The 27,724-nt window shown below is 35.7% G+C and overlaps 2 protein-coding genes across 2 annotated transcripts; one reads left to right on the top strand and one right to left on the bottom strand.

The window, feature by feature from the left end:
• Window positions 1-859: 859 nt before the first annotated feature.
• Window positions 860-17,677, bottom strand: LOC132548145 (xaa-Pro aminopeptidase ApepP-like). The gene is made up of 24 exons (XM_060211968.1): window positions 17,617-17,677; window positions 16,514-16,599; window positions 15,526-15,621; window positions 15,301-15,364; window positions 13,190-13,291; window positions 11,739-11,837; window positions 11,167-11,313; window positions 10,738-10,833; window positions 10,443-10,530; window positions 9,797-9,911; window positions 8,342-8,407; window positions 7,776-7,898; window positions 7,497-7,583; window positions 6,867-6,917; window positions 5,119-5,180; window positions 4,654-4,803; window positions 4,379-4,442; window positions 4,180-4,249; window positions 3,606-3,710; window positions 3,124-3,198; window positions 2,912-2,980; window positions 1,815-1,894; window positions 1,406-1,501; window positions 860-994 (listed from the first exon to the last, which is right to left on the bottom strand). The coding sequence occupies exons 1-24, from the start codon at window positions 17,675-17,677 to the stop codon at window positions 860-862; spliced, it is 2,187 nt and encodes a 728-aa protein (XP_060067951.1).
• A 3,333-nt stretch (window positions 17,678-21,010) lies between these two features.
• Window positions 21,011-22,397, top strand: LOC132548144 (serine/arginine-rich splicing factor 4-like). The gene is made up of 2 exons (XM_060211967.1): window positions 21,011-21,058; window positions 21,537-22,397. The coding sequence occupies exons 1-2, from the start codon at window positions 21,011-21,013 to the stop codon at window positions 22,395-22,397; spliced, it is 909 nt and encodes a 302-aa protein (XP_060067950.1).
• The last annotated feature ends 5,327 nt before the right edge of the window (window positions 22,398-27,724 follow it).

Below are 27,724 nucleotides of genomic sequence, written 5' to 3'. Positions count from 1 at the left end.
CCGCGGGGGTATATTCGAGTTATAAGAGTTCGAGATAATGAGATTCAACTGTAACTATACTATAAACTTGATCACGTTGTGAATCGTATTTCCATAACAAAAAATATATTTATAAATTAATGTAGGGTATCACAAAATTAACACGAGGCAATCGGAAATAACTCATCTTTTCCATTCGATCTATTGTAAGATTTTCTATATATTAGTCTAAAAGTGGTATACAATATAGAATGGTATTTCAGTTGTAAGTAGTTGAACCATAAGTTTTTGTTTTACAAATATCAAAAGTTTTTTGTCACCTTAAAATAGCACAATCAATATGAAAATTAATTATTTTTTTACTACTGTTTATCTTGAGAGATTAATAATGTATAGCACAGGAATGTTATAGTTAACATGAATTCCTTCACTAGAGAAACAGGAGGCATCTCCTTATTCCTCTATCCTCTATAAAATATGTCTCTGCTTTCCTACATTGATTTATAGAAAAATCTTAAGATTAAGATTCCCGATCTATAAGGTCCTATTTTCAATATTGTAAACAATCGTGATTCCAGTTTTTGTCGTCGACATTTATGATAAATTACATTTTAGATGAAACAATAAAAGAAGGAAGCATCGAAACTTTATCAATTAACTTCTTTTATTTTCTCTGAATAAGATAGATAACAATAAACAAGACCTTTCGGCATATCATAAGTCGTAAGTATAAAAATAAAATTTAATATAATCAATCACGGCAAACAATGATTTAACAATTTTATTAATGACTTCGATAATTGGTGATTTCTCATTTTCAATTTTGGTATTGTTATCAAACAATATCAATAGGAATGACAACAACAGTTGGGTCTCATTCTTAGAGAATGGATTGCCTAGTGACATTATTTACTCGTGCCATCAGCCAAACCAGTGCGTTTTCGTCACCAAAGCGTTCCAAAATAGGAGCAGTCTTCTGTAAAACTCGACTATTGTACTCATTCAGCCAATCCAACTGTGAGAGGAGACATAGAAATGCGTCAAAATAGAATCATTTATCTACATATATTTTGAATTAAAAATTAACTTGTTTATCAAGAATTTGTAAACCGAAATTTCAGCTCAAATATCAAAAGTTTTTTGTCACCTTAAAATAGCACAATCAATATGAAAAATAATTATTTTTTTACTACTGTTTATCTTGAGAGATTGCTTGACAAGTTTCATTGCAACATATTTTCATAATCACACACTGCATCAGCCAGAATCAAGGATGATTGAGCCTACATTATGCTTTCGGACTAGTTACCAGTTCACATTTGGCTTTTGTCCATGGCATTGATGTTTCGAGTCAATTGCTCAATCTATGAAATTAACGGTAAAGACAGTAAAGAAAGTGGAAATGCAGTGATATTTCAGTACGTACATGTGTTTGACTCAGCATATTGTAGTTGATGAGGTGAGGCTCGTATGGTACCAGTGTTATCGTTTCAAATCTTAGAAATTTACAACGTGATGAAAGCTGCGAACAGAAAACAGACAGAAATGATCTTTTTGTTGATATAAGTAAGAAGAAAAATATCATAATACAATACATTGTATCTTTTGTTGTTTGGGACATTCAATGTTTTTTCACCATTTATGAACATGTTGCTTACTATTATCGAGATAGGAATTTGACATAACGATAACCAACGCTATGTCATTATAATACACTTGACCTAATCATAGGTACTAATCCAAACTATTTCAGTGTTCTAAACAATTTGATGATAACAGGGATACATTTCCCTTACTTTACTACAAAGGACAACACAATAATGAAATATAGTTACCTGTTTCAGGTTAGCTGAGGTTATATACATTACGTTTTCCATGCGTACACCCACGTTATTCATTTCGTAAAAACCAGGTTCTGTAAAAAGCAAAGAAACCAGCAAATATCTGGTACACACAGGGAAATATAAACAAAATTAATATTTCGATGAAATTTTATTGACCTAGAGCTGCAGGACGTTGGGCTTAAACCACTCTCACCATCTCCCCGTCCTGTCGTTCATATTCAATCCCTTTTCCCCTACCGATAATTCAAGTTAATGCGTTGAAAGGTCTGAACACGTTTCAGTGCGCAATCATAGTAAAAGGGACACAACTGCAATAAAAACAGCCGAATTTGTACAAAAATGTACTAATGCACCATCTCAATGTTTAACGACCTCACAGCTTTATCACAAAATTGAGATAACAACTGTAGGAGTTATCAGGACAGGATTCAGTCGAGAAGATAGTATAGTATAGTCGATGGGGAATTCTGACGGGTGCACAACTTCATCCATTCTTTATGGCGATATGTTCCATTGATAACACAGTTAATGATAAAACAGAAACAAGCTGCTATGAAATATTCAAAGGAAAAATAAGTTGATCTAGCATAGAAGTGACATAATCCCTTATATAATACATTCGTGCTTTACATATCGGAGCAGATACGAAAAATCTATTATAGCTACTGCCTGCATAATAGCATTATTTCCCACAGATCAAAGGTAAAAGTCAAAGGTAAAGAAAATCGGCCTTGCAGAGAGATTTAAATATCAACTAACTATAAATCACAAAAATATCGACGGTCAAACGTTCGCAACAAGCTTTAACATAGTTCTCAATCTTATAGCTCTATTCAAATAACATTATCGAGGATATTGTATAGTTGATATCAGTTGTATTAGGTACATTGATGAGGGTGAGCTTTGATCTTTGAATGTTGTATACGTATACCTTAGCTCGCTGCTTTCATAATAAATGATACGCTATTTTTCAAGCTAAACATTATATGTCGTAATTGTTCTACATACTATGTAATGGACTTCAAATGAACACGGTAAGATTATAATATTATTGTTGTTGCACAAGACAAGAAATAATTCAAACTTACCAACTGTGAAAAACATGTTTTTCTTCAAAGGGTAGTCTGTTGGATCAGGAAACTTATATATATTTTCATCTGAAATTAATTTGAACTGATATATTCCGCCGTCAGATAAATTAAGGCATGGTAAAACGAAGATGATATATCTTCTTAAGCTTAGTTCAATGCAAAATTTAACTATGTAAATAAAAAAATGGAAAATTATAAGAAGATGTTACCTTTTGTAAAAATAGCAGCAAAGAATGGAACGTCGCTGATGAAATCAGCATACGTAGAGGATATCCGCCCAGGTCCTAAACAAAAAATGAAAACTTTTTCATAAAACATTTGTGAAAAAGAAATGTGATCGGAACGTATTGAAATGTATTGTGAAAACAAATAATGACAATTGTTATTGACTTCTAAGTACATTTCAAACATCGCTGATATCTTTTTAACTAGTTCTTACAGATCATTAGATAGCATTGCTCAGCTGTATCAAATACGCTTTAGTTCTTTTCGAATAAGCAGGCCAAGCATAATGACATTGATAGCAAATTTAGTTTTGAAACCATTTTTTACATAAGCTTCTAAATGTAGTTTTAAATGGTGAGCTCTTCATATTTAGCATCAATGCTATTAGGGATCATCAACAAAGGCCACAACCTGAAGCATGTTGAAATTGAATGTAACTTGATGCATATGTGTTTAAAGTTCAGACCTTCTATGACACCCCCGTAAGCACCGATGCCATGGCCTGTCTCGTGAGAGTAGTCCAGACCTAACTCCCAGAGTGGCTCCCTCGCAGTAGCGTCGATGTCATGTCCTGATTACAAAAACACAACACACAATACGTCAGTTCCTTTATAAATCACGACACTATTCCCATAATGCTCATTAATAAATTAAATATTATTTCTGTCATGTCATTTTATAGCATTTCAAATTCAGAGCATTGGCAAGGCACAAGCAGTCTTTTTATTTCATTTAATGGTTCCAAGTTTACCAGATTCTTGATGTAGTTTGAGACCTGTGTGATTCTTTAAAGGTTTGCAATCAAGCACATTGTTGAAACAAATGATCTTGATGTGTGTTTCTTTTACTATTTGAGAAAACGTATTGATGTTGCTTATCCAGAATGTGACAAGAAACACGAAAAGTGTTACATTTATAAAGCGTTCTTTTGAAAAGCTGTATGAAGCAAAAATACGTTTTTTTTTATATATTGTTATATATAAGTAAGAATAATAATGTTTGTTGGGTTGAAATAGGGTATTAAATTTCCTATCACATACCTGTTCGTCCCTCAGGCCAGATCAGTTTTGCTAAGTTTATATGGCCTATCAATACCCGGGTGTATATCTCCTGTAATTATCGTAATTATATACAAACATGTATGTATGAATCAAATATATCTGTATTTGTTTACTTTGGACATTCATCTTAACACACAGTGTAAATATATGTAGGTATAATGTGTTATGAACTACGAACCTTTTCATATTTCGTCGGCTTTCCGAAGTGGAAGGACCTTGTCATATCTGTAGTTCCTGTATTTCTTCAGAATGATTTTAATATATTGAAAACAGAATATAAAACATGATGTTAAAAAATTATAGACATCACTTAAACAAATTTACAAAACTTTTTGAGAAAAATAAACAGGGAATAAAACAGATGTGTTTTATTGACTTCAAAACGACCAGAAAGGCAGCATTAATTAGGAAAATGACATCAAACTTACAAACCTTGATTTAACCTTTACTTACAGGTATTGGCCTCCTGAGTCTTGCATAAAGATGTGTTCAGATGTAATTGGTTGAGAATTTTCTGGTGTCGGCATATTATAAATTGGCGCTGCAGTCGGGCCACTTCCGGTAAGTGTTCTAAACGCTGGAGCGCGGAAATATGGAATTCGTCTGAAAGGAACAAAAAACAATATAAAACAATCACTTTAAATCTTGAAGAAATTTTGCTTAAACAGACAATTCAAAACGATAATAAAATTGCAAAAAAATATCCAAATCGAAAGACCTCAGGAGCTGGTTCTAGTTTCTGTTTTGGTTTTATTTACAATGAACAGATATGTTATTAGAGGCCTCAGGGAATGTTTCGCACATGTTGTCGCTTATGACATATTTATATATCTAAATATATCGCTATCACACGTATTCTCTTTGGTTTGATTTATAAAATATAAAAAAAGAAGGAAGATCGTCATAACATGAACTTACTTCCTGTAGTTAAGAATCTCATGAAAAGCATCATAAACGGTCCAATTCTTCCCTTGTTTCACCTTCAACATCAAAGAAACCTTACATGTAATTCTATATCGCAGTTGTTGTGAGTGGAATTGGATCCAAAATTCTCCATCTTGCTCTTCATCAATATGAATGAATTAAGAATGTATTTGGTAAATATTTTACTGCTAAGTAACATATTTCTTTATCAAATATATATCTGTATTTCCCACTGATGAATAATACAGTTCTTGAATATTCGGAAAACAATTTGATCATTTGAAAAGTCATTTGATGAACTTGTATATGAAAAATAAAACTGGAACATCATCCAATACTTCTAAAATAGAAACAAATAAATTTAATGTTGTCATATACATAAAAGGTTTTGTATGATATTGAGATATATCTCCGATCTACTTTACACTGCCATCTCTTTTTCAGAACGTTGCAAGCATATTCAAGTGATTCAAGTGTTGCTGACGACAAGATCGTTTTGAACAGGCTAGTAATGGTATGACATATACATCCGTATATATTCAAAACATAACAAATTCACAATATCAAAATTCAAACTTTCACGTAATTTTATTTATGTATATTTCTTTGCAATAAAAATTGCAGGAGATTTCGGTAGATTGAAAACAATTTAATTTCCTACGGACAGTTTACTACATCCGCATTGCATTTTAATCATGCATTCATTTTGGCGATGACAAACATGTAGCACCGTCATCGATGTACAGTCCAAAGATGTCATTCGTAAGTGATTGTTTAACTTCTTTACACGTTTAACTCGCTGACGATATGACGCTGAGATAAAAAAGAAATACTACACATATTGTGACTGTAAAGGTTAACATATCTGGTAGCGCCCTCCTGTTGGCTGACTCGTTTTGATTTTTCATACGAGGCTGAATTTATTGAAGAGTTTATTAAAATAGGTCAAAAAGACCTTGCAAAATGGTTTAATTTTCACTTTCTAAAAAAAACAAGAACTTTATTGACCACGTCCATCATATATACACATTAAAATCAAAGACACGACAGACTCTTCTACATCAACTGCTTATATCGATCTTTTCCTACAACGAAACCAACTTGGACAGCTTTCATCAACACTGTATGCTAAACGTGATGATTTCAATTTCCTTATTGTGAATTTTCCATTTCTAGATAGCAATACCCTACATTCTCAACATATAATGTTTACATGTCGCAGTTGATTCGAATTCAAGGGCCTGCTCCCTGCAAGAAGTTGTCAACTGACGGACAGACGTACAAACTCGTAACATAAGGTTTCAAAAGATGTAGGTTGATAAAAATTACGAGGAAGTCTATGGTCACCATTGTGATCTCATTGAGAAATATTCCATTTCTTTGAGCGACATGACGCTGGACATGTTTGATGCTCGTTATTTTTTCCGTTGATTCCGTTGTATACTTTTTCTCATTTGAGAACATGGCATTTACTTGGACTGACCAGGTTTTACATGTCTGGCGTTTTCGATGAAATAGAAGGCGCTTACTCTTCCGGAACACACGATCTTATTCTCCTTGTACTTTTTAGGAGTTTCCGTAGAAACCTTTCTTTTGTTCATATTTTGCTCTAGTTTGAGGGATTTGAGTTCGGATCATGATGATGTTGACATGTTAGTACCTTTTTGTTATCCGCCACGGGTATTCCATATGTGATGTGTATCCTACATAGGCAGAGGTGGGAAGGGAATTCATTCACTTACCTCTGCTTCCAGTCTAGCGAAAAAACGAATGGCAGCAACAGAATCCAGGAGCTAGAAAAAAATATGTAGTGATGATACAACACAAATACAGAAACGTATATGTAATAAAATTGATATCTGATACAGCATCTTTCTCTGTCGATAAACTCTAGCTTTACACGTAATATCAGAAAATATTGATAACGTATTTTGTTCAAACCTATCTCGATATTATTTATCTTTGATACCACCACTTTGTCATTAAAGCGCAATAGACGCATCCATGCTCGCAAGTTGACGATTATTTAAAATAAACACTAATGAATAGCATTTTAATGCAAATCAGGATTGATCACTGATAAATGATAAACGAAGCTAGAAGTGCTCGATCCTCGTTACTATGCCATTCCGTTCTATTGCATATACTTTGACATTATTTTGATTAACCACGGTGTCATTGATGAAGCAAAAACGCTTACCCTTTCCTCTGGAATACCTACTTTAATTGTACCTGTTCAGTTTCATCGGTCTGTAAATCGGCTTTTTGTTCTGATCGATTTTGAATTTGAAGCTGGCTTTGAAACTTGAATATCAAATTCGATAATATTTTATAAATGTACCTCCCTTAAGATAGATGATGGAATAACATACGTTAGCGTCTTCCATGCCTTTGATTTCTACTGGGTTTTTGATGGATTTCAGAATCCTCACAGGCGTGTTGTCTTGGTAAATCTTATTCTGAAAAAATATACAATTACGAAGTCAATTGATATTGAGTAAAAATACCCTTTTCATCAGTGTTTACCTCAACATTTACTTAAAAACAAAAGGAGTGATAAGAGTGATGATCTCGATTATTTTATCTTCATTTCTTGATAGTAACTTACCTAAATTTCAACATACGATGTTCACATGTCTGTTATGACCTACCTCAGGAACAGCAGAGTAGAGGGCGAAGCTGCAGTATGGAGATAGCCAAACTTTCCTTATTTGCGGAAGAGATGCAAGTCTTGATAAAACTTTAACAACCTCCTTCACATTGTACTCCAGTACCTAAACAAATCATTTAAAAGCCACAAACATTATATATATGAAATGTTACAGTAAAGAATGAAGATTTCCAAACTTCTTTTCAATAATTCGCAGTACAGAAACAGCAAGCTATTCATGCCTTTAACACCTTGATCAACATAATGTAGTTGATACAGTTAAGTTAACAAATGCCTTCATACAACACTGAGTCTTTGGTCTTGCCTTGTGAAAAAACTTATACATACTACTCATGTATCGGATTTCATGACTTGCGTCATATTTGCAATTGTCGTGCAAGCTTAATTGGCGTCATTTAGAGAAACGCTCAACTGTCATTGCTACGTATAAGAGTATGAAGACATTCATAAAAATGCACAGTTTTAATGTTTAGCAAGACACCGCACAACACACTGCATATAACGTAACCATGCTGTTAACAGACTTTTAAAAGTAGACGTTCTCACCTGTACTCTGAAATTCTGTGAGCATTCTTCTGCTGAATAGGAACTTTCTGTGTAACCATTTTCAGTCTGCATAAAGAAACAAACAAAAATACGCAAATGCTTGACATTAAATATAAAAGCTTAATCTGATACAACATATGTATTTATATTAACTGTAACTGCCGTATGTTTAATTGATTAATTTGAAATCAAAACAAGAGAAAACACAAGGCTATAGGACTTTCTGTCCTTTTTCTGCAACATCATATTGACCAGTTTTACAAGGATTCAGAAGTTACAGATTGACTTTCTGTTTTGTATCATTCGATATCTGAGACCTTTCAGAAGTTATTTTAAACGATTACGAAAGAAAGGGGTCATGTGCTTAAGTATTTTGCATTTTCTGTCCCAAAACGATTTTTCCAGTGTCTAGAAACAAAACTGAAATATAAATTTTATTGTCGCCTCGTTAAATTCAGGGAAATGATTCTCATGTGATCATGGTTATAGGTCATGCCAAAGGTTGTTAAAATAAAAAAAAAACAAAAACAAAAACAAATCGAGAGTTATAAGCAGAGGTAACTTAACACTAATATAATCAGAATTGGTGAAACTATTGATTCTAAGGACTCCATTTAAACCAGTACACTTTGTAAGTATAACTATGGATAATGAAATCGTTACATTAGGATCCATTTTATATTGAATTATGTCCTACTTTCGCTTTCATGTATCCTTATATATTCGGATTATGTATTTTTTTATGTCATTTCCATATCCTTATTTTTTCTGGATTTCTATAATTTCATGTCGTAGCAAAAATGAAGACTTCTAGAAGGATGGGGCAGGTGTGTGGTGCAGTTTTATTCATAACTCGGCATATTCATTTGCGTGTTACATATATTCAGTCAGGCGTTTTTCCTAACTCGGAATATTCCGCGTCATTACCGGAGCAACAACTGTTACAGATCATTGGTAAGACATTGAAGAAGTTACAACACCACTGGTTTTCAGAAAATTCCGAAAAAAGTTGAGATGTAGTATGTGTATTCAGTCGTTATAATTCATGATAACAAATTGTATCATGCGCACACTTAATTATCGTACACACTGTTATGGTTAAACGCCTTGTAACCAATCAGCCTTAAGAGGCCACTATCAGTAGGAAATTAACAATTAGTGAACACTTCGTTACTCTGTTATCGGTTTTGTTATTTGTTCGTTGAGATATTATCAGGAAAATGGGAATTTTATTTAAACTGCTTCTAAGGCTAATGTCGTAGTTGTTTCTTTAAACGGTGAATCCATATTACAAATATAAAGATATTTATAAAACAAAAAGAATATATATAATATATGGATGAATGTCAATAATAGTTCAAGCATGAATGAAATAATTTACACCCTATATCAAATGATAGTCCAATTAAGAAGCCAGATACGACCAGAAAGACATGTATTAAATGATGTACTTACTACTCTCATAAAACATTGTCCTTCTCCTAAATCAAGGTGTTGTTCTAGAGTGATGTGAACATCAGGGTCTGAGGGCATCCGGGAAAGCATCGACTTGTGATCAATGATATATAACCTGGAAAGTGACGACATATGAAATGTTAATTCCGATTATTAAGAAAATAATAATGATAATAAATCAACTCTCCCCTACTCCTCCCCCTTCTCTCTTCCTAAAAAACTTTTGACACGTCACCTGAGAAATTTATCAATGGTGGATGTTTTACACATTAATTATCTCTTAGCGATATTAGATATTAAATACTGTATTTAATCCTTCCACTTACAAAAGGAACTGTACTACATTGATTCGGTTCCTTAACATCTTATTTCAATAGAGACAGGTGCTTTGTAACGGGCTTTATCATCTATAACTTTACAGCGGTGCATTATCATCAAGGAATGATAAAACGGGTCCGTACTTCTACGTTAACTTGCTGGCAATACACATTCTGTCCTTGTATGATTATAAAGACAACCATCAAAATTAGGGTTGATTCAGTTTAATTTATTGTTTGGCTATGCTTTTTCTAATTGTTGTGTGGTGAGATGTCATTCACGAGATGATTTTCATTATGAAATTCTACATCGCAGCATCAGTGTTTACCTTGCAATACGAGTTCGTCTTTCTATCACAGCAAATGAATAGAAGAATGGATCGAATCCAAACGAAAAGGCTCTTAGGTTGAACAACCCTAAATAAACGAGCAAAATCAGTTCTAATTAATACGAAATGTGTACCATGATAATAATAATAGGATAAACTATATGATATAATATATTTGATAAAAAATATATTAATGCGATCCGTCGCGATTTTTTCAGTAGAATAAGAATGTAATCATAGACAATAATTATTAAATAGATAAATGTTTGGTACGTTATTACATTAATAAACATACAAGGATTCTCATCAAGGTCCGACACTATCAATACGTCTACACCGGCTTTGGCCATTTCATAATGGACATCCTTTAATTTATCTTGCCAGCTTCTACCTGAAACACGAGGTATACACGGACTACTTCAATTTTTGCTGATACATTTTTTGCATTATTCCTCTATTGTCCACAATAACGAACGTGAGCCCAGCAACCTATTATTGATAAAATTATGAAAGGATGTTATAGAAATTTCTTCATTAAACTTATTGAAAATATTTTCTTCGTGATCATGTTTTTTAAAAAGAATTTAAAGTAATAACAACCGAATTATTAATTTTAATGACAAATCCTTTCAGTCATTGTAAATTACAAAGACTCACAACAAAATGTGATACGAAAGCAGTTTCCGAAATTTCTTTGGATGTCTGTTGCTACATATACACACACCTGCAAATCGCGTCGGTAGGGCGTTGATTGTGACGTTAATTTGTGGGGGACGGCCATAATTCCATACCTGGCCAACTAGGTCGTCTTCAATTCCCAGCATAGTTATATTTTCCTTCGAAAAACTCAGTTCGAAATTCTTCCACCAGACTAAATTCAAAATGGATTTTAAAATCTGTTACTTTTCATAAAGACATTATTTTTTTTAATGACGGAATCTTCTTTCTAATTGAAGCTCGTGCCAAAAAAAATAATCAGATTGTATAAAAGACTTATAGGAAAGTACTCACTCACCGAAAATGGCAATTGAAGGCAGGTGGTAGTTATTTGTAGCTATTGGAAAGTAGATCGATATCAATGTAGTCAGAACTACCTATAGACAATGGAAATGACCGACAACCTTCGGGTCAGAATATGGAATATTTCGGGATATTATGTACATTTATATTATATGCGTTAGCGTGAAATGTAACTAAATAAAATTGATTTTGATCTCCCCGTTAGATCTGATAGTAACTAGGTATATATATATTTCTATTATAAGAGTAACTTTGGTCAGTAGTTCATTTCTTTACCTGCCGCCATAAGACTAGGACACGCGCCAATGATAGGTCTAGTAACGTTACGAAGTTCTGTTCTGACCCACGATGTAAGTGCGGGTATTCCTTTAGCCCCTGAATTGAAAATGTAAATACATTGATATTTTCAAAAAAGTTCTGATTATTTCAAATTTTAATATTGTAAACGTTATTGTCAGACTTAATTTCCACATGTTCACGAAATATTTTTGTCATAAGATAACGATGATTAAAACATAAGGTGAAACCAAAGCTAGTTTTGCTAACTTGCTAAATCAAACATCAGGTCAGGTCTACATAGATTTAACGGCCAGATTATGCTTTGAATGAGTAAACCTGCCCACTTTGTCAACTTCCAAATCTATTCTTTTCTTTTGTCTTCAGGGTAAATTAACTAGATTTATTTTACATTTATAAATGCTTTTTGTAAACTGATTTTTAAAGGCTATTTATAAACTTTACAAGTAGTTTTTACGACCACTTTTCTGTATTGAAGAGAACAATGATATTAGACATGTGACCAGTTAAGAATTGATTTTTAGAGGAGGGGTTTATTTAAAGGGAGAAACAAAGTCTATAAAAGTGCTGATATATGTTTTACAGCCATTTCGAAACATATGTACACAATTTAATTATAAGGTTGTTAAAATCAACCTAGCATTTATAAATATATATTTAAGGAACTAGACCTGCTGTGATTTAGGATGACGATATGTAATACGTACTTACAATTAAATGACGACAAAATCGGTTATGCGTTCAGCGACATAGTCAGTACTTGATAATACAGAAGAAAACCTCTAATCTGTTAGCCATTCCACATTTACTATACTGTTTCTTTCTACTGCCCTTTTTAATAGTTTCTACTTTCATTAAGTTGACTAAGAGGATTATATTGCATTTACCACGATCCATAACGCAATAAGTAATGGTGTTTTAAGGTAGAGAGAGCGTTAAGTTAGTAAAACAGGTGACCGATCTGTGGAAATCGACATATTTTAGTTTGAATTGTGTTGATGTTGAGATGTAAGTATTTACTTATCATTTCTCAGTTTAAGCTTGCAGGACCCACTTGCATAAAACATCTCAACTTGAGATTTCCTCAAGTCGAGATTTTCCTCAGCTGATATCTCGAAAACGGCTTGTATAAAATTTTCTCAAGGAACAGGAGGAAGTCATCGGCTAGGATGTTCTGAAATTCCTTGAGGAATTTTCATACAAGATATTTTCAAGGAGATATTAGCTGAGGAAAATATGGGCTTGAGGAAATCTTAAATTGAGATGTTTTATACAAGTGGGGCCAGATCTGATAGCGATCATATCAACGACAATCACACGTCACGAGGAATGGAAGACGATCTTCAGCAATATTTTTCTTATGATATAGAAACTCGTGTTGTATTCCGAAACAACCGCTGCCATTTTTGCGGACATGCATTCATGAGTACCTTTTCTGTATATCTGCCAACCACAATCCATTCTCATGGCTGCCTCTACGTTACGTCCGTCTGTCCAAATGACTGCTTTTTCACGTGTGATAACAGCAGCACCTGAAAGTAGTTTTGTTTTTTGTGTGTTTTGAATTTCATTTCAATCTATTTCAGCAAAAGAAAGACATCAATGACTACAGCTAAATAATGTGAATGAAGGGTGGTCGGATGGGGCAGTGGTAAAGCACTCGCCTTTCACCTATTCGTCCAGAAAGGATGTGAGTTTTCCCCGGGTACTCCGGTTCCCTCCCACAATAAAACCCTTTGTGCGCTTACATCCTGGCTAACAAGAGCGATTAGTATAAGTGGAATAAATAAAGTTGATATTTATATTATATACTAAGAGGAAAAAGAAACGCAATTAGGAATTTCCAGGTCAACTACGGGAAATAGAGAAGGGTTTTAGAATGTAATTATGGTGTAACGGTGTAACTGGAAGATAGTTGACATCTCTGTCATCTACGTGAATTTCATTCGTGTACGTTAAGTAAACCTTTCAAATCTGACGTTGATTCAAGAGTACCCCAGTCAAAACGAAGTGCATTCTGGACCTTTCAATATCGTGTGTGCCCTCCGCGAGCTGCAGTAACTGCACCAACTCTTTTGTGCATTGAATTGATCGGGGTATTAACCCTCCTCATTGGTGGTATACGATTCCATTCCTCATCCAGCGCCAACGCCAACTGAGCGACGTTGATTGGAGGATTCGGCCTACGTCTTATCCTTCTGTTCAACACGTCCCATAAATGTTCTATTGGGGAGAGGTCAGGGCTGTATGGGGGTCAGTCTAGGGTGTGAAAATTGTTTGTTGCGAAATAACCACGGCAAACCCTCGCTACATGCGGCCGGGTGTTGTCCTGCAGAAACGTCAGTTGACGCTGCTGTACTAGAGGAACAACATGCGGCGCTAGGACTTGATCTCTATAGCGGACGGCCGTGAGATTTCCCTGAATAACGAGTTTTTATACCATGCGCAATCCCTCCCCATTCCATGACCGATCCTCCTCCAAAGCGGTCATTCACTATCACGCAAGCATCTGCATAGCGCTCGTGGGTACGTCTATAGACACGACGTCGGCCGTCTGCTTCGTAAAGCGAAAACCTGAACTCATCTCAGAACAGGACCCTTTCCCAACGTTGCATTGGGAAGCGTCTTACGGAATGTGCGTTCAGCCATTGCATTCGGTTGGCACGTCGCCACGCATAAAGCTGTGGTCCAACATATGGCCACCGCGGTCTTAGACCGAAGGCACGAAGTCGAGTACGCACTGTCTTTGGATCAATTGGAACATGATGACGCCCAATGGTTTTCATTGTTGTTTCCTTAGCCGTCAGAAAGCGATTGCGTAGGTGCGAAAGTCGCATTGTCCTATCCTGCCGACGCGTCGTCACACGAGGGCGAGCGCTTCGGGGACGGTCTGCAACCCCTCCGGTGGCATGTAGTCTTTGGATGAGACAGCAAATGTTCGATAGATAGACTCCAAATAGATTAGCGACCTGATTTTGCGGGGTACCTTGCATAAGAAGTGCAATGGCACTACCCCTGTCAACTTCGGAGAGCCGTGGCATTTTATACGGTGAACTGTTTATGCTTAAAATGTGGGAAATCAAGACGGATATGTCTGAAGATTCGCACACACAGATTTTGAACCAATCCTTTATACTGGGTGCGAGATATCGTGCTTTTGTCTCTTATTCTTTTGTACAAGCGGCGTGCGCAGTTTAGTTATGCATCAGTGATTTTAATACGGTACCATAGGGACCTAACTCAAATGCACACAATTATCAAGTTTAAAGGGTGTACGTCAAGGATTTGATTTACAATATAAACTTTCTACTACGTCAAGGATTTGATTTACAATATAAACTTTCTACTAATTGCGTTTCCTTTTCCTCTCGGTATTAGCTGTGAACAGATGGTATATCTTCAATAAACTCCCCACTAAACCATTAATTCACTTTTAAGATGCCAAGGTATTCTATCAGAAAATTAAACTTGTGAAAGGATCTTGTACGCATACAAATGCAGAGAAAAAAAACTGGAATCCACGTGTTAATTTTAGAATTACCAATTGTTCCATCAAAGCCGGATATGGCTTGTAAGCGCCTATCATGTGGGGACCCTCCTTGTTGCTGTAATATAAAAAGAAAACATTATTCAAGCACAAGAAGGCGCCGTTTGCAAATTATTGATCGTCAACAAAAAATATTGATTATTTTGCTAACAATTTGAAGATGTATATAAGGTAGGAAATATTGATTGCTTAATACTAGGTGATCTAATGCCAACTTACGTGATGAGCATCCTGTGTAGTGACGATGTAGGCATCCAAATTATAGTCTTGAAACAACTGCCGCATATTCTGTAATCTTGTCGAGGTCACGTGATTCTATAAAAAATAATTCATACCTTGTTTTAGCATGTCTGTTACAGAATCAACTATCAATCATCAGCTGTTTTCAACCCTCAAAACGTATAACACCTTCTCATGTATTGTATACAACACCAATGGTCAATATTCTCAATTCTTATAGCTATATCTGTCCTCTCAGATACTACAACAAAACCAACATGGACAGCTGTCCACCAAGCTGTATGCTAGGATTTCCCTATGGTGAATTTTCCATTTCTGGACAGCAATATCCCTGCATCTCCATGGTATTTACATATCCCAGTTGATCCTATATTTAAGCGCCTGTTCCCATTATTACGATTTTCTTGTAGGAAGTCGTCAACTAACGGATAAACTCGCAACATAGGGGTTCAAAAGATGCAGGTTGATGAAAATTATGGGGGGAATGTTATGTCGCAATAGTGATTTTATTGAGTAATAATACCAAGCAATGTAGGTTATGACTAGAAGTTCCCTCGTTATGAAATTGTGTGGTCAAAAAATTCTAGCTGTCAAGTTTATTGTTACGTCACCAATGAAAAAATCATAAAGTATTTAGCCATTTCAGTTTTAACGTCAGTCTTACAAAACGCTATTTCATAATACATAAATGCTTGCAAAAATGTTATTCATCCGATCGTTTTATTTGTGTATCCCCGCTCATTGTGTAGGATTCTTTGTGTTGTACACCAAGTTGTATATTGGCTGAATATATTACCTATGCACAGTTTTTTTATTGTCATGGCAACACAACATATAACATGTACACAATTGTGTAATGTCATGACACTATAATAAATTACCTTAACACAGTTATATATTAACACTTACCACCCTCACAAACAAATGTATATTAAAAAACAGAATTGTATGAACTGGCAGATCTTACCAGAGTACAGTTATCACGGCTCGGTAGGTAGGTGACCTCGTGTGGAATATCATGTACACAGTCAGAACCATAACTATGAGCCACTCCTGAAAACAAACAAAAAATCAACAATGTCTAAAAAACAATAAATAAACACGACATCACTGAGGCGAGAATACTCAAACACTGGTCTGTTCTGTGGACATGGATACCGTAGCCTAATTGTACAAGTTTGGCAAGCCTTGTGCTGACCAGACAAACTCAAAGTGCGTGCACGTGTTAGCTGCCGTTCTCTGATCCGTGTAAGTTAGGATTATCCATATCTAGCGACCACGAAATGATTCTGTTGAGTATGTGAGAAAAGTTAATATTAAAGTAGTGTTTTCGGCTATTTACATGCCTATTATGTTATTTAATTTTGCTTATGGCTGTTTGGTAACTGGATGAAAGACCAACGGTCAGTTCAAGGTCAGGTCATTATATAAACACTGACCGCCTGTGTTGTTCGTAAACATTGACCACATCCCCTGGACCATTAAGGTATGTATATACTCTACACAGCAGGTATGCACAACTACTATGTATTCGTCTTTTCCGATACAAACATACCTACCTATACGATTTTTTCTTTTTCACTTTCATGCATTTTAATGTTGCCGGGTTGTTTATTATTGTTAATTAAACAATCGCAAGAGAAGAAATGAAATGATAACGAGCGCAAAATTTTAATTGTATGCAACGTTTCCACCTTCCCTGGTATTCAATGTATCATTTCTTTGTTGGTGATTATGATCCTATTCTTTTATCTCTTTATTTGATTCAATATGAGTGCGCAACACTGAATCGTTCAAAGACATACACATCCAAACATTCAATATTTATTGCGGAAAACTAAAATAAATTTCCTAGAGCAATACAAAATCGGGAACAGCGTATGTACAGTCTGACAAGGTATAACATATCATTTCACTTTCTCATACATGAAATACACTCTGTATTCAAAGTAAGAACATTGCAAACTCTCCCTAAGCCCAAAGTACCATATCCCCTTTTCTTATCCATGTATCAACATGTAAACAAATCGTAATCTAAATAATGATACAGGTAGGATTATTGAATTTTACCTGTAGCGCTGAGACAAGCCCACACGATGAAGGATATCATGATATCCAAAGTAGTGTCCATAGTTAGTATTAGGCCTGGACGGAGGTCAGAGCGAGTCATCGGTCAAGTGAAGCAGTCAGATCTGTCCAGTTTGAGTTGTATATATATATGTGGCAAGTCTGCGCATGCGTAATTCCAGTTCTTCATCTATCTGTTACAAATATCCTCAAACCAGGGACGTATAATACAGAGGAATAGGTAAGTGCTATAATACGCTTAAAAATGACCGCGAGATATCCATTTCATAACAGATGAAACGTTATATTTTATCAAGAGACCAGCGGCTTTTCTTGGCTGAAAATAGCGTTCATTTCCGCTTTGAATACCACCTTATTTAGGATGTAAATACTCAAAGAAAATCAGAAAAATGTTCTCGATCAATCTGTTTTACAATTGTCTAATGTGTAATAAGTATATAAGTATGGCCTGCATAGATATATGGTAAACGTATGTCCTTAACATTTACCAACGCGGTTAAGCTTGTTTACGTTGTGTATATTAAATGGCCAATCTGGCCAAGTACACAGGTAGTACTGGTTGTTAGCTCACTTGGCCCAAAGGCTTTAATCGACTTCTTCCAAAATACCGGAAGGCTTAGAATTGTTATATATGGCTGGAATGTTCCTTTGATGAAGCCCAACAAAGTTTGCTAAAAGAAATAACCTTAACCCATATTCAAGGTCACAGAGGTCAAATGTGTGAAAACCTTTCAACGACTTCTTCCAAGATACTGGAAGGCCTAGAATCATTATATTTGGCTGGATAGTTTCTTTGATGAAGCCCAACAAAGTTTGCGAAAAAAATAACCTTGACCCATATTCAAAGTCATAGAGGTCAAATGTGTTAAAAAATTTAAGCGACTTCTTTCAAAATACCGGAAGGCATAGAATCTTTATATTTTACTACTATGTTCCTCTTATGGTGTCCTACAAAGTTTGCTAAAAGAAATGAACTTGACCTATATTCAAGGTCACTGAGGTCAAATGTGTTAAAACGTTTAAACAATTTCTTCTGAAATATCGAAAAGCCTAGAATCATTATATTTGGCCAGTATATTCCTTTTCACCAAAATTCGTAGGTTATCTTGTTAATTACATAATATTGTCTGTATAGAGGAAAAATTATGGTGATTAAGCTGGTATATTTTTTTATTCGGCAATTTTAACTTGACCTATATGTCGTACTTAATGCCCCATTATTAGATATAATGATCAATCTGAAACCTGTCCGTTAAGAAATTTGGGAGATGATTTTAAAAAAAACTTTGGGGATGTTATTCTTGACATATAAATTATATCAGTATTTACTACTAATACCTTTTTTACCATATAACTCCCATATATTTCACTTACAACACGTACAAACAATTAATAAAGCAGTGCTGCAGTTGATTGAATTTCATCGGTAACCACATTTGGATTAACACTATCAGTATTTTCATTTCTAAAAAGCAAAACTGCGTCCTGCTGGAGATTTAGATCTGTAACATGTTATAAAGGACATTTACAAATTACATGTAATGACCAGTCCATCAAACCTTGTACAATTCACTACATGTATATGTACTTATTAGAACATTTTGTCCCTTGGTCAATGGTGCCATATTTTAAGGTTTGACTGTATACATATATGTTAAATGTTCTGGTACATAATCATTATATCACACACGATTGATATATGTTTATATGCATGATATAATATTGTACATTTAAAATGTTTACACACCAATGTACACATGTACAACTTTCTTGTGTGGTTTAAGGATTGAATATTCTCAAAATGTCAAAGTACTTCAGCGGTATTTCCTCTTCTTTGATCTTGGTTTACCTCCGGTCGAAATTTGGATCATCTTCATCGGTAGCCTAAATTTTCTTCAGAAGCTGAACAGCCGCAAAGATGTTCAAGTGCGCATGCTGACAGAATTTGTTGACCTTGCTGTGCCATCCCTCAACATGATTTGTTGTCCGTGGGCCATTGTTGTCATAGTGGTTCCACAAAGCTACAATCTGTCCCTCAACCCGCATTTCTGTAACATAATCCTTAAATCGTGTAGTTTCAGTGCTAATATCCTCATTGCTGTCTAGGGCAGAAAACAGTTTTACAGCACTTGAACCAGTCACAAAGTTACACAAATCTGACAAATTTACATTATCAAGGAACACAAAGGGATCGTTTTCTATATTATTGAATGTCTTTGACAATGCAGTTTGGAATGTCTCAGGAAAAGACTTACTACTATCTTCTTGGCTTGAACTGAACTGAGGACTTAGGCCTACTGGTGAGTGATCTATGCTCTGAAGCTTTGAAGTCTTTATGATGCTGTTTTGAAATGTGCCCTCTAAAACCTGAAATTGTCTTTAAAGATTTATCACAGATAGGGCAAATATAAACGTAACTGCCCTTTCCTAGCTTTCTAGCCTTTGATTTGTGTCCAACACTAGCAGAAAAATCGTCACTTTCACTGTCTGTTACATCATGATCGTTCTCTGTGTATGCACCTGGTAGTGTATCTAAATCTATGTCGTCGTCCCACGAAAGATAAATCATGATTTAAGAAAAAGATGGCTATAGTCGGACATGATAATGATGATTTAAATACGCCAATATTCAGAAAAAATATATGCTGCACTAATGACCACGTTTGCCAACAAGGATAACTGAAAACCGTATGACCAAGTTCGTGAATATCGGCCATGATGTTGACATGTGACAATACACTTATACCTGGACAGTTGTCATAACGTCTACTCTGATTAAATCGATCATCCGACTGTACTAGCGCACTTAATTGTAATCAAAACAATCATGTGTATGTACCTCGGCAACAGGAACAACAGGTAGGTCTATGACAGCTCTGTATCCCTGCTCAAACACAGAAAATACAAGGATAGTATCTTGGAATACAACATTTATCTTTGAAAAATGTCAGGAAAAGCCGAGGTGGTGAGCTTTTTCACACATCACATCAAACGTAGCAGAGGGCACACGTTTACTTTTTTTACAATGAAGCTCTACTCCCCTTATGTCGCATTGAAAAATATCCATTCATGAAAACTATATTTACATACAGAAGCATCAAGGCGCACTTATAATTCTGTTAACTCTGTTTAAGACCACAGAGAGAAACTTCTGTCATATGTGTATGAAAAACAAATACAAGTGAATTTTGAAAATCCTTTGTTTGATATCACAATGAATTCTCCAGTTAATCCAGGTTTGTGTCAGCTGTAATCTGATACACAGAAACTGAACAGCTGTCACAGATACTGAGGTGCATCATCAACCAATGATTTTGGTGGCTTGCACCTGACATTTTGTCCTTTCGCTTTGGCCACTGAAAAACACAAGGCGAAAATGCCAAATATGAACAATAGAAACTTTACTCGGATACCCTCTAAAAAGGTACGAACAGCATAGAACCAAGTGTTTCAGAATGGTTAGTGTCGCTTATTTTTCGACACTTAAATCTTAGTCAATTACGAATAACATTAGAACCACCAAGCATTTAATTCGTCCGATTTCCATATCGTGGAAAAAAATATAATTTTTGCTGATGAAAACTTTATGACAACCATATTTCTCAGCAACTTGCATCTTCTGAAACATCGTGTTATGAGTTTTTCTGTAAATGTCGATATCTTGCGCGAAAAGTGAGAGCAAGTCTTTTAAAATCGAATCAAATTCAAGAATAGGGTGGAGACGAAGGAATGCTTTCTAGATATGGAGAATCTGTTACAGGGAAATTGAAATCCTAGATTATATAGAAGTAGAATTCTGGTTTGTTTTTTCGATGGTCATTAGTGATACATTTCTTGTTAAAGACAAGATAATCATTTTATCTAAAAGAAAAATTAAGTACCTTTTTATCTGGTTTGTTCAGCTCTACGATAAATTCAGCCTCATATCAAAACCAAGTCGATCGAGAGAAGGGAGCAGTCTTTCCCCGATCGAGAGAAGGGAGCAGTCTGTTCCCGATCGAGAGAAGGGAGCAGTCTGTTCCCGATCGAGAGAAGGGAGCAGTCCCGATCGAGAGAAGGAGCAGTGTTCCCGATCGAGAGAAGGGAGCAGAGAAGGAGCAGTGTGTTCTGTTCCCGATCGAGAGAAGGGAGCAGTCTGTTCCCGATCGAGAGAAGGGAGCAGTCTGTCCCCGATCGAGAGAAGGGAGCAGTCTGTTCCCGATCGAGAGAAGGGAGCAGTCTGTTCCCGATCGAGAGAAGGGAGCAGTCTGTTCCCGATCGAGAGAAGGGAGCATTTTGTTCCCGATCGAGAGAAGGGAGCAGTTTGTTCCCGATCGAGAGAAGGGAGCAGTTTGTTCCCGATCGAGAGAAGGGAGCAGTTTGTTCCCGATCGAGAGAAGGGAGCAGTTTGTTCCCGATCGAGAGAAGGGAGCAGTCTGTTCCCGATCGAGAGAAGGGAGCAGTCTGTTCCCGATCGAGAGAAGGGAGCAGTCTGTTCCCGATCGAGAGAAGGGAGCAGTTTGTTCCCGATCGAGAGAAGGGAGCAGTCTGTTCCCGATCGAGAGAAGGGAGCAGTCTGTTCCCGATCGAGAGAAGGGAGCAGTCTGTTCCCGATCGAGAGAAGGGAGCAGTCTGTTCCCGATCGAGAGAAGGGAGCATTTTGTTCCCGATCGAGAGAAGGGAGCAGTCTGTCCCCGATCGAGAGAAGGGAGCAGTCTGTTCCCGATCGAGAGAAGGGAGCAGTTTGTTCCAGATCGAGAGAAGGGAGCAGTTTTTTCCAATAGGTATGCCAATAATCTGATGGACCAAAATTGTACAAAATACATCGTTTCAATAACGATTTAAATTAAAATAAATTATAACCGAATACTGATTTAAACTGCATAATATAGCTGCTTCGTTTGTCCTTCCAAGGCTTAACAATGAGGCTATAGCTTATTGTGAAGATTAGTAAGGGACTGAAGAAAATCAAATTATCGGAGGAAATATGAAAAAAGGCCACGTAACCAGCACCAAAAGATGTTTTAAACAGAAATGCAGTGATTTAAAACGATACCATCCTCCTTATATATATCGCATTTGATTTGGACTCATTTTTACATCCTACTAAATATTGCACAGCAGAATTTACAACTATAGATTTGCACCGAGTTTACTTTTCTTCGTAAAGAAAGCTCTCACAACTAGAAAATGGCGTTACGTCAATTTAAAACGGGTTTTGGTATTTTACAAAGAGATACTACGAGATATTTTTATCATTTTAAAGAAAGGTTCTTAAAAAGAGGCTCAAAATCTATCAAAAATTGTTTTATCATTACTTCAACTGCTTGAGTAAAGAGTATCACAATAAGACTGTAACCCTAATTTAATAGCACTAAAAATTATTATTTGCTTTTTCAAAAATGTAATTACGTCAGCGGACTGGCAGCAAATTATTGCATCCCTTAGCAGTAAGAGTAAATATATTCATTATATAAGTTGTATGTTTGACTTCAAAATTAAGAAAATAAAATAAGATTTTCTCTTTTTAAAGAATGATATACAGTATAAATTTATTCCACTCTGAAAGTGACTCTAATGCAGCATGATCTCGTTTCACTTGCTCCTTGGCATCGTTTCTGACAGAAGTCGTGGTTCACATTCCAATTAGCAGAAGAAATTTCGCGATAATACACTTTCGGAAGCCTTTAATGTGCACAATATCTTCCTGTGCTACTTGAATTATTTAAAAATTGTTCATTTTCTAATGGTGTACTTGAATAATTCTTCACAAAACAACCATCGTCATTATTATATATTTTGTTGGTTTTGTAGCCGAACCATTGGCAATAGTATGGATGAACTCCTTTTGCCGCAAAACTATGAAACAGTTTGGCACAGTATGTACTTTGTTGAATTGGGTGTATAAGCTACATCTAAGGGATAGTATGCTTGTGTAATGCGTCTGCTAGAGATTGGATCACGAAAGTTTTGTTTGTGTCGAGTGTTAAAACAAGAAAATCGAGAATACCACTTTCAGTAACAGTTATCGTGTTTCTCGACATACTGAAATTACCGACAAGCTCACCTGAAGCGAAGAAACAGTGAATCGAAATAAAATGTCACAAAGATTACCAACATTGTACTCTACTTCATATTTCGATGAAACATTTTTCCTGTCGTTATAATAAATTAATAAATTAATAAATTAATGACGTCCCACGCTATAACGGATTATCTACTCCCGAATCCAGCCATCGTAATACGTCGCATACCGTCAAAATAAAAACGGAATTTATTATACACATGATTGATCGATGTATTTATCTATAATTAATCTTAAAGTATAAGTATTTTTGAGAAAGATCTGCGTTGTAACGCTCCACGATAAGTAGTTGTATTCCGATATATAAATACATATAGAGAGAGGAAACAGACGATGTTTCACGTCTAAGTTTATTGATGGAGTTTGGCAACACTTACTCATACTTCTCATCAGTGATAAGTAGACTTTCAAATATTTGTAACAATTTGTGTATTTGCTTTTCGCCTTTAAAAAAAATAATGCCACGCTTTCGTGTGCGTCATCACTATGAATAAGTATAGACATATTTGTGAAATTCATTAAAAGTCACCATACGGTGACCATATATTCATTCACTTCATTCTTTTATACATATAAAACGTTCTGTGAATGACAAATTTTTAAACACTTATAACTCTGATATCATTAAATATCCAGATGGACAGTTTTCAATCTTATGTCACTTCTGGGTTTATTTACGTGAACTCGCAGATGATATACACTATAGGCGGACATTTAGTCCCAGAGGTTTGTTTCAACCTGCACGGCACATTTCAACTCATTCGCACGATGGCATAGTTAAAAATCCACTTGATGTTGTCCTGAAAGTAACAGACATATGGAAATTTCGATTTTTTTTATGATCATTTGGCTGGTACAGCTTTTTAATTAAATTCTGACATTGCCGTCGATCAATTTTCATTTCCCTCAGTTGACTCCTAAGTTTTCAGTTTTATATCCTCATCATCACTGATGATTCCTAGAAGGACGAAACAGCTGTAGGATTTGGTTTTATTCATTATTTGTCTCTACTGTTTCTTTTAAATGAATTGAAAGGTGCAATTCAGAAGTGTGTCTTTTGTACAGTCTTATAGGTACGATAAATAGCATTGTCTCGTCCTGTCTATAAGTACAGTAGGATAGGACAATGTAGTGCATGTTCTCATGACATAAGTATTTCTACAAAATGCTTACAACAACCTTTTCATTTAAGACCTCGCAGACTCTAATCCGTCTCTCCCCTTCCAACGCCCACCCACCCCATTCCCTAGTGTAAGTACATGTGCACAGATGATCGGTTTCAATTTCAAACCCAGCGTAATCCGTTTTATAATATACTCGTATGTGCTTATCGTTACACACTTTTTGTCACACACGTTGATGACGTGATCTGATACAGGGAACACTCCATGGAAACAGTTGTGTAATTACTAAATTATGGATGATGAAACAATATCGGAGACCTGAAATCCTATATGTTAATATACAACAAGGATGTCAAACTAACATATGTTACCAGGCAGTGTCGCGTTTAATAACAAACATATTTTATATCGGTATTTATCACGGGTGTCACTGGATAGGCGAACTACTTAACACTGTGTAGTTTCTGTGATGATTTTTCACTAATTCAAGCGAAAATGTTATTTTCATTTGGTAATTCTGTACTGAATAATTGATATCATTATCGCAGCTCCCGAACCATACGTGGTTGTAATGCCAGTGTGTAAATCTGCTTCTTGTTACACGGATGTAAACCGGATGTAAATCTACTTGTTGTTACACGGATGTAAATCTAATTGTTGTTACCCGGATGTAAATCTACTTGCTGTTACACGGATGTAAATCTACTTGTTGAGTAACTCTTGAAAATCATGGGATTAATACACAATGTTTCAAAACTCATGAATATTTCCAGATCTATAGCCGAGGACAACAGTTCTGACGCTTTTTCAACGAGTACACCATTTTCCTACATCTTCGCTATGTATGGAATATCAATCCCTATTGCCGTGTTCCTTGGCTACGTCGGAAACATTGTGACGGCCATTGTTCTTTGGAGTAAAGGCATGGCATCCACGACTAATCTGCTCCTTCGTGCTTTGGTTGTGTCCGATATTGTACTCATCACCACTGCTGTATTATTAGTACCTGGGTTGATACTGCAAGATTTGGAGGGAAATGCTGTCTGGCATCAGGGATTGGCCACATCAAAATTCGCCATGTTGACGTCACAGATGTTTAATGTATATATAATCGTGTTCGTTTCAGCTGAGAGATATTTAGCAATATGTCATCCTTTTAAATATTCTTGTTTACATAGCAGGAGAAACGTGCTGGTCTCCATATTCGTTAACGCCTTGTGTTCGGTATTATACAACATACCCCATTTCTTTGCCACTGAAGTAGATAAAACACTGTGTGATGGCATGAATTCAACTACATATTGTTTATGGACAGACTTTGGAGAAAGTTCGTTTTACGTCGAAGTATACTCGGTTTGGATGTACACTTTGTTTTACTTTGCAGTCCCATTAAGTATATTATTGACCTTTAACATACTGATAATTAAAGAACTGAAGAGAATGCAGATTCATCGTAAACGCATGGGTGTCGAGACAGATGGAAGAATGAGCGAGAAGGTTAACGTTACTAAAACAATTGTTGTAATCGTTGTTGTATTCACTGTTGTACAAACACTAGGATTTATAAGCCATTTGGAATATTTGATAACAAGGGGTTCTAAAATAGGTCTGGTTATCAACTTCTTGTATGTGGTAAATTCTAGCATCAACTTTGTCATATACGTTGCAGTAGGAAAGAAATTTAGACAGATATTTGTATCCGTATTTTTTAAATGTCGGTGTTAGGTTCAATGTTTATTAACTGTAGTATCTCCTTATATGCATGTAGTGTCTTTCACTTCATAAAATAGAACATGAAAACGTTCTCAATGTAATGTCGCATATATCTTTAAAATTTTCTACGTCAAATAAGAAAAAATCTAGGAGAAATTTTTGAACTACTACTTTCATTCATAAAATTTCAATCATAAAATATCTCGCATCTGACCAATCAGAATGATGCGTGCTTATTACTGCAATAGTGACCCCTGACCTCAGCTTGTTACTTGTTCCCAGACTACAATGGATATAATAATTATCTTCTTGAGATCGAAATTATCAATACCCTCTGACTTCTTTTCAAATTAAATCTTGCTTTATTTTCTTTCTTGAATCTAACACTTTGATGAAACTGTAACCATGTTAAGTTTTCTGACATTGCCATGAGGCATACAGTGTACATGTACGTACAGGGTCACGACCACTGAGTTCACGTCGGAATTTGTACCGTTTTTCTTCCGTTTTTTCCAAATATGGGTTACCTGATAACGTTAAAAATCAATCAGAAAATTGTTTTGGAAAAATGTTTGTACATCAATGTTTCATAAAGTCACGAAATATCCATATATATTACAACTACGATTCGTGCGATTCGCCCACGTCGGCTTGACCACTAATCATGATTTCAAACCGTCAAAGCGTTGCGGGTAACAAGACGAGTTTCACCATCAAACAAGTAGCAATGATATCAAACTGAATTCCCATGCCGTATTCCTAGGAATGAAACAAAGTCACAAAGTGGTCCTTCCGGCGAGGTTCGAGTACTTTAAGTATAGGGACTGCTAAAACATGTGACAGACTAGTACACGGACCAGAAATATTGTGATAAAAGCAGCATAAATGAAATGAGAGGATATTTTGTCAATGCTGACAGAGAGAGAGAGAGAGAGAGAGAGAGAGAGAGAGAGAGAGAGAGAGAGAGAGAGAGAGAGAGGAGAGAGAGAGAGAGAGAGAGAGAGAGAGAGAGAGAGAGAGAGAGAGAGAGAGAGAGAGAGAGAGAGAGAGAGAGAGAGAGAGAGAGAGAGAGAGAGCAACAGCAACAAATATTACAGATGATTTTGGGCATGGTTCATCAGATACTTAGGTTTCGGTTCATACACCTGTGTATTGTATTTAACATTTGTTACCATTCCATGTTAGTAAA

The sequence above is a fragment of the Ylistrum balloti genome, unplaced genomic scaffold (assembly GCF_031769215.1).
Source record: "Ylistrum balloti isolate Yb309-2 unplaced genomic scaffold, AGI_CSIRO_Ybal_v1 Utg370006, whole genome shotgun sequence".
NCBI classification, from domain to species: Eukaryota; Metazoa; Mollusca; class Bivalvia; order Pectinida; family Pectinidae; genus Ylistrum; species Ylistrum balloti.
This window is presented reverse-complemented; position numbering and strand designations above follow the sequence as displayed.

Coding starts and splice junctions, on each gene's coding strand:
- LOC132548145 (XM_060211968.1), bottom strand. CDS start 17,677: ATGGACACTACTTTGGATATCATGATATCCTTCATCGTGTGGGCTTGT. Junction 8,408..9,796: donor GACAATGTTTTATGAGAGTA/GTAAGTACATCA, acceptor TTCTTTATGCAG/ACTGAAAATGGTTACACAGA. Junction 2,981..3,123: donor TGCTGCTATTTTTACAAAAG/GTAACATCTTCT, acceptor AATTAATTTCAG/ATGAAAATATATATAAGTTT.
- LOC132548144 (XM_060211967.1), top strand. CDS start 21,011: ATGCCAAATATGAACAATAGAAACTTTACTCGGATACCCTCTAAAAAG. Junction 21,059..21,536: donor CTCGGATACCCTCTAAAAAG/GTACGAACAGCA, acceptor TGGTTTGTTCAG/CTCTACGATAAATTCAGCCT.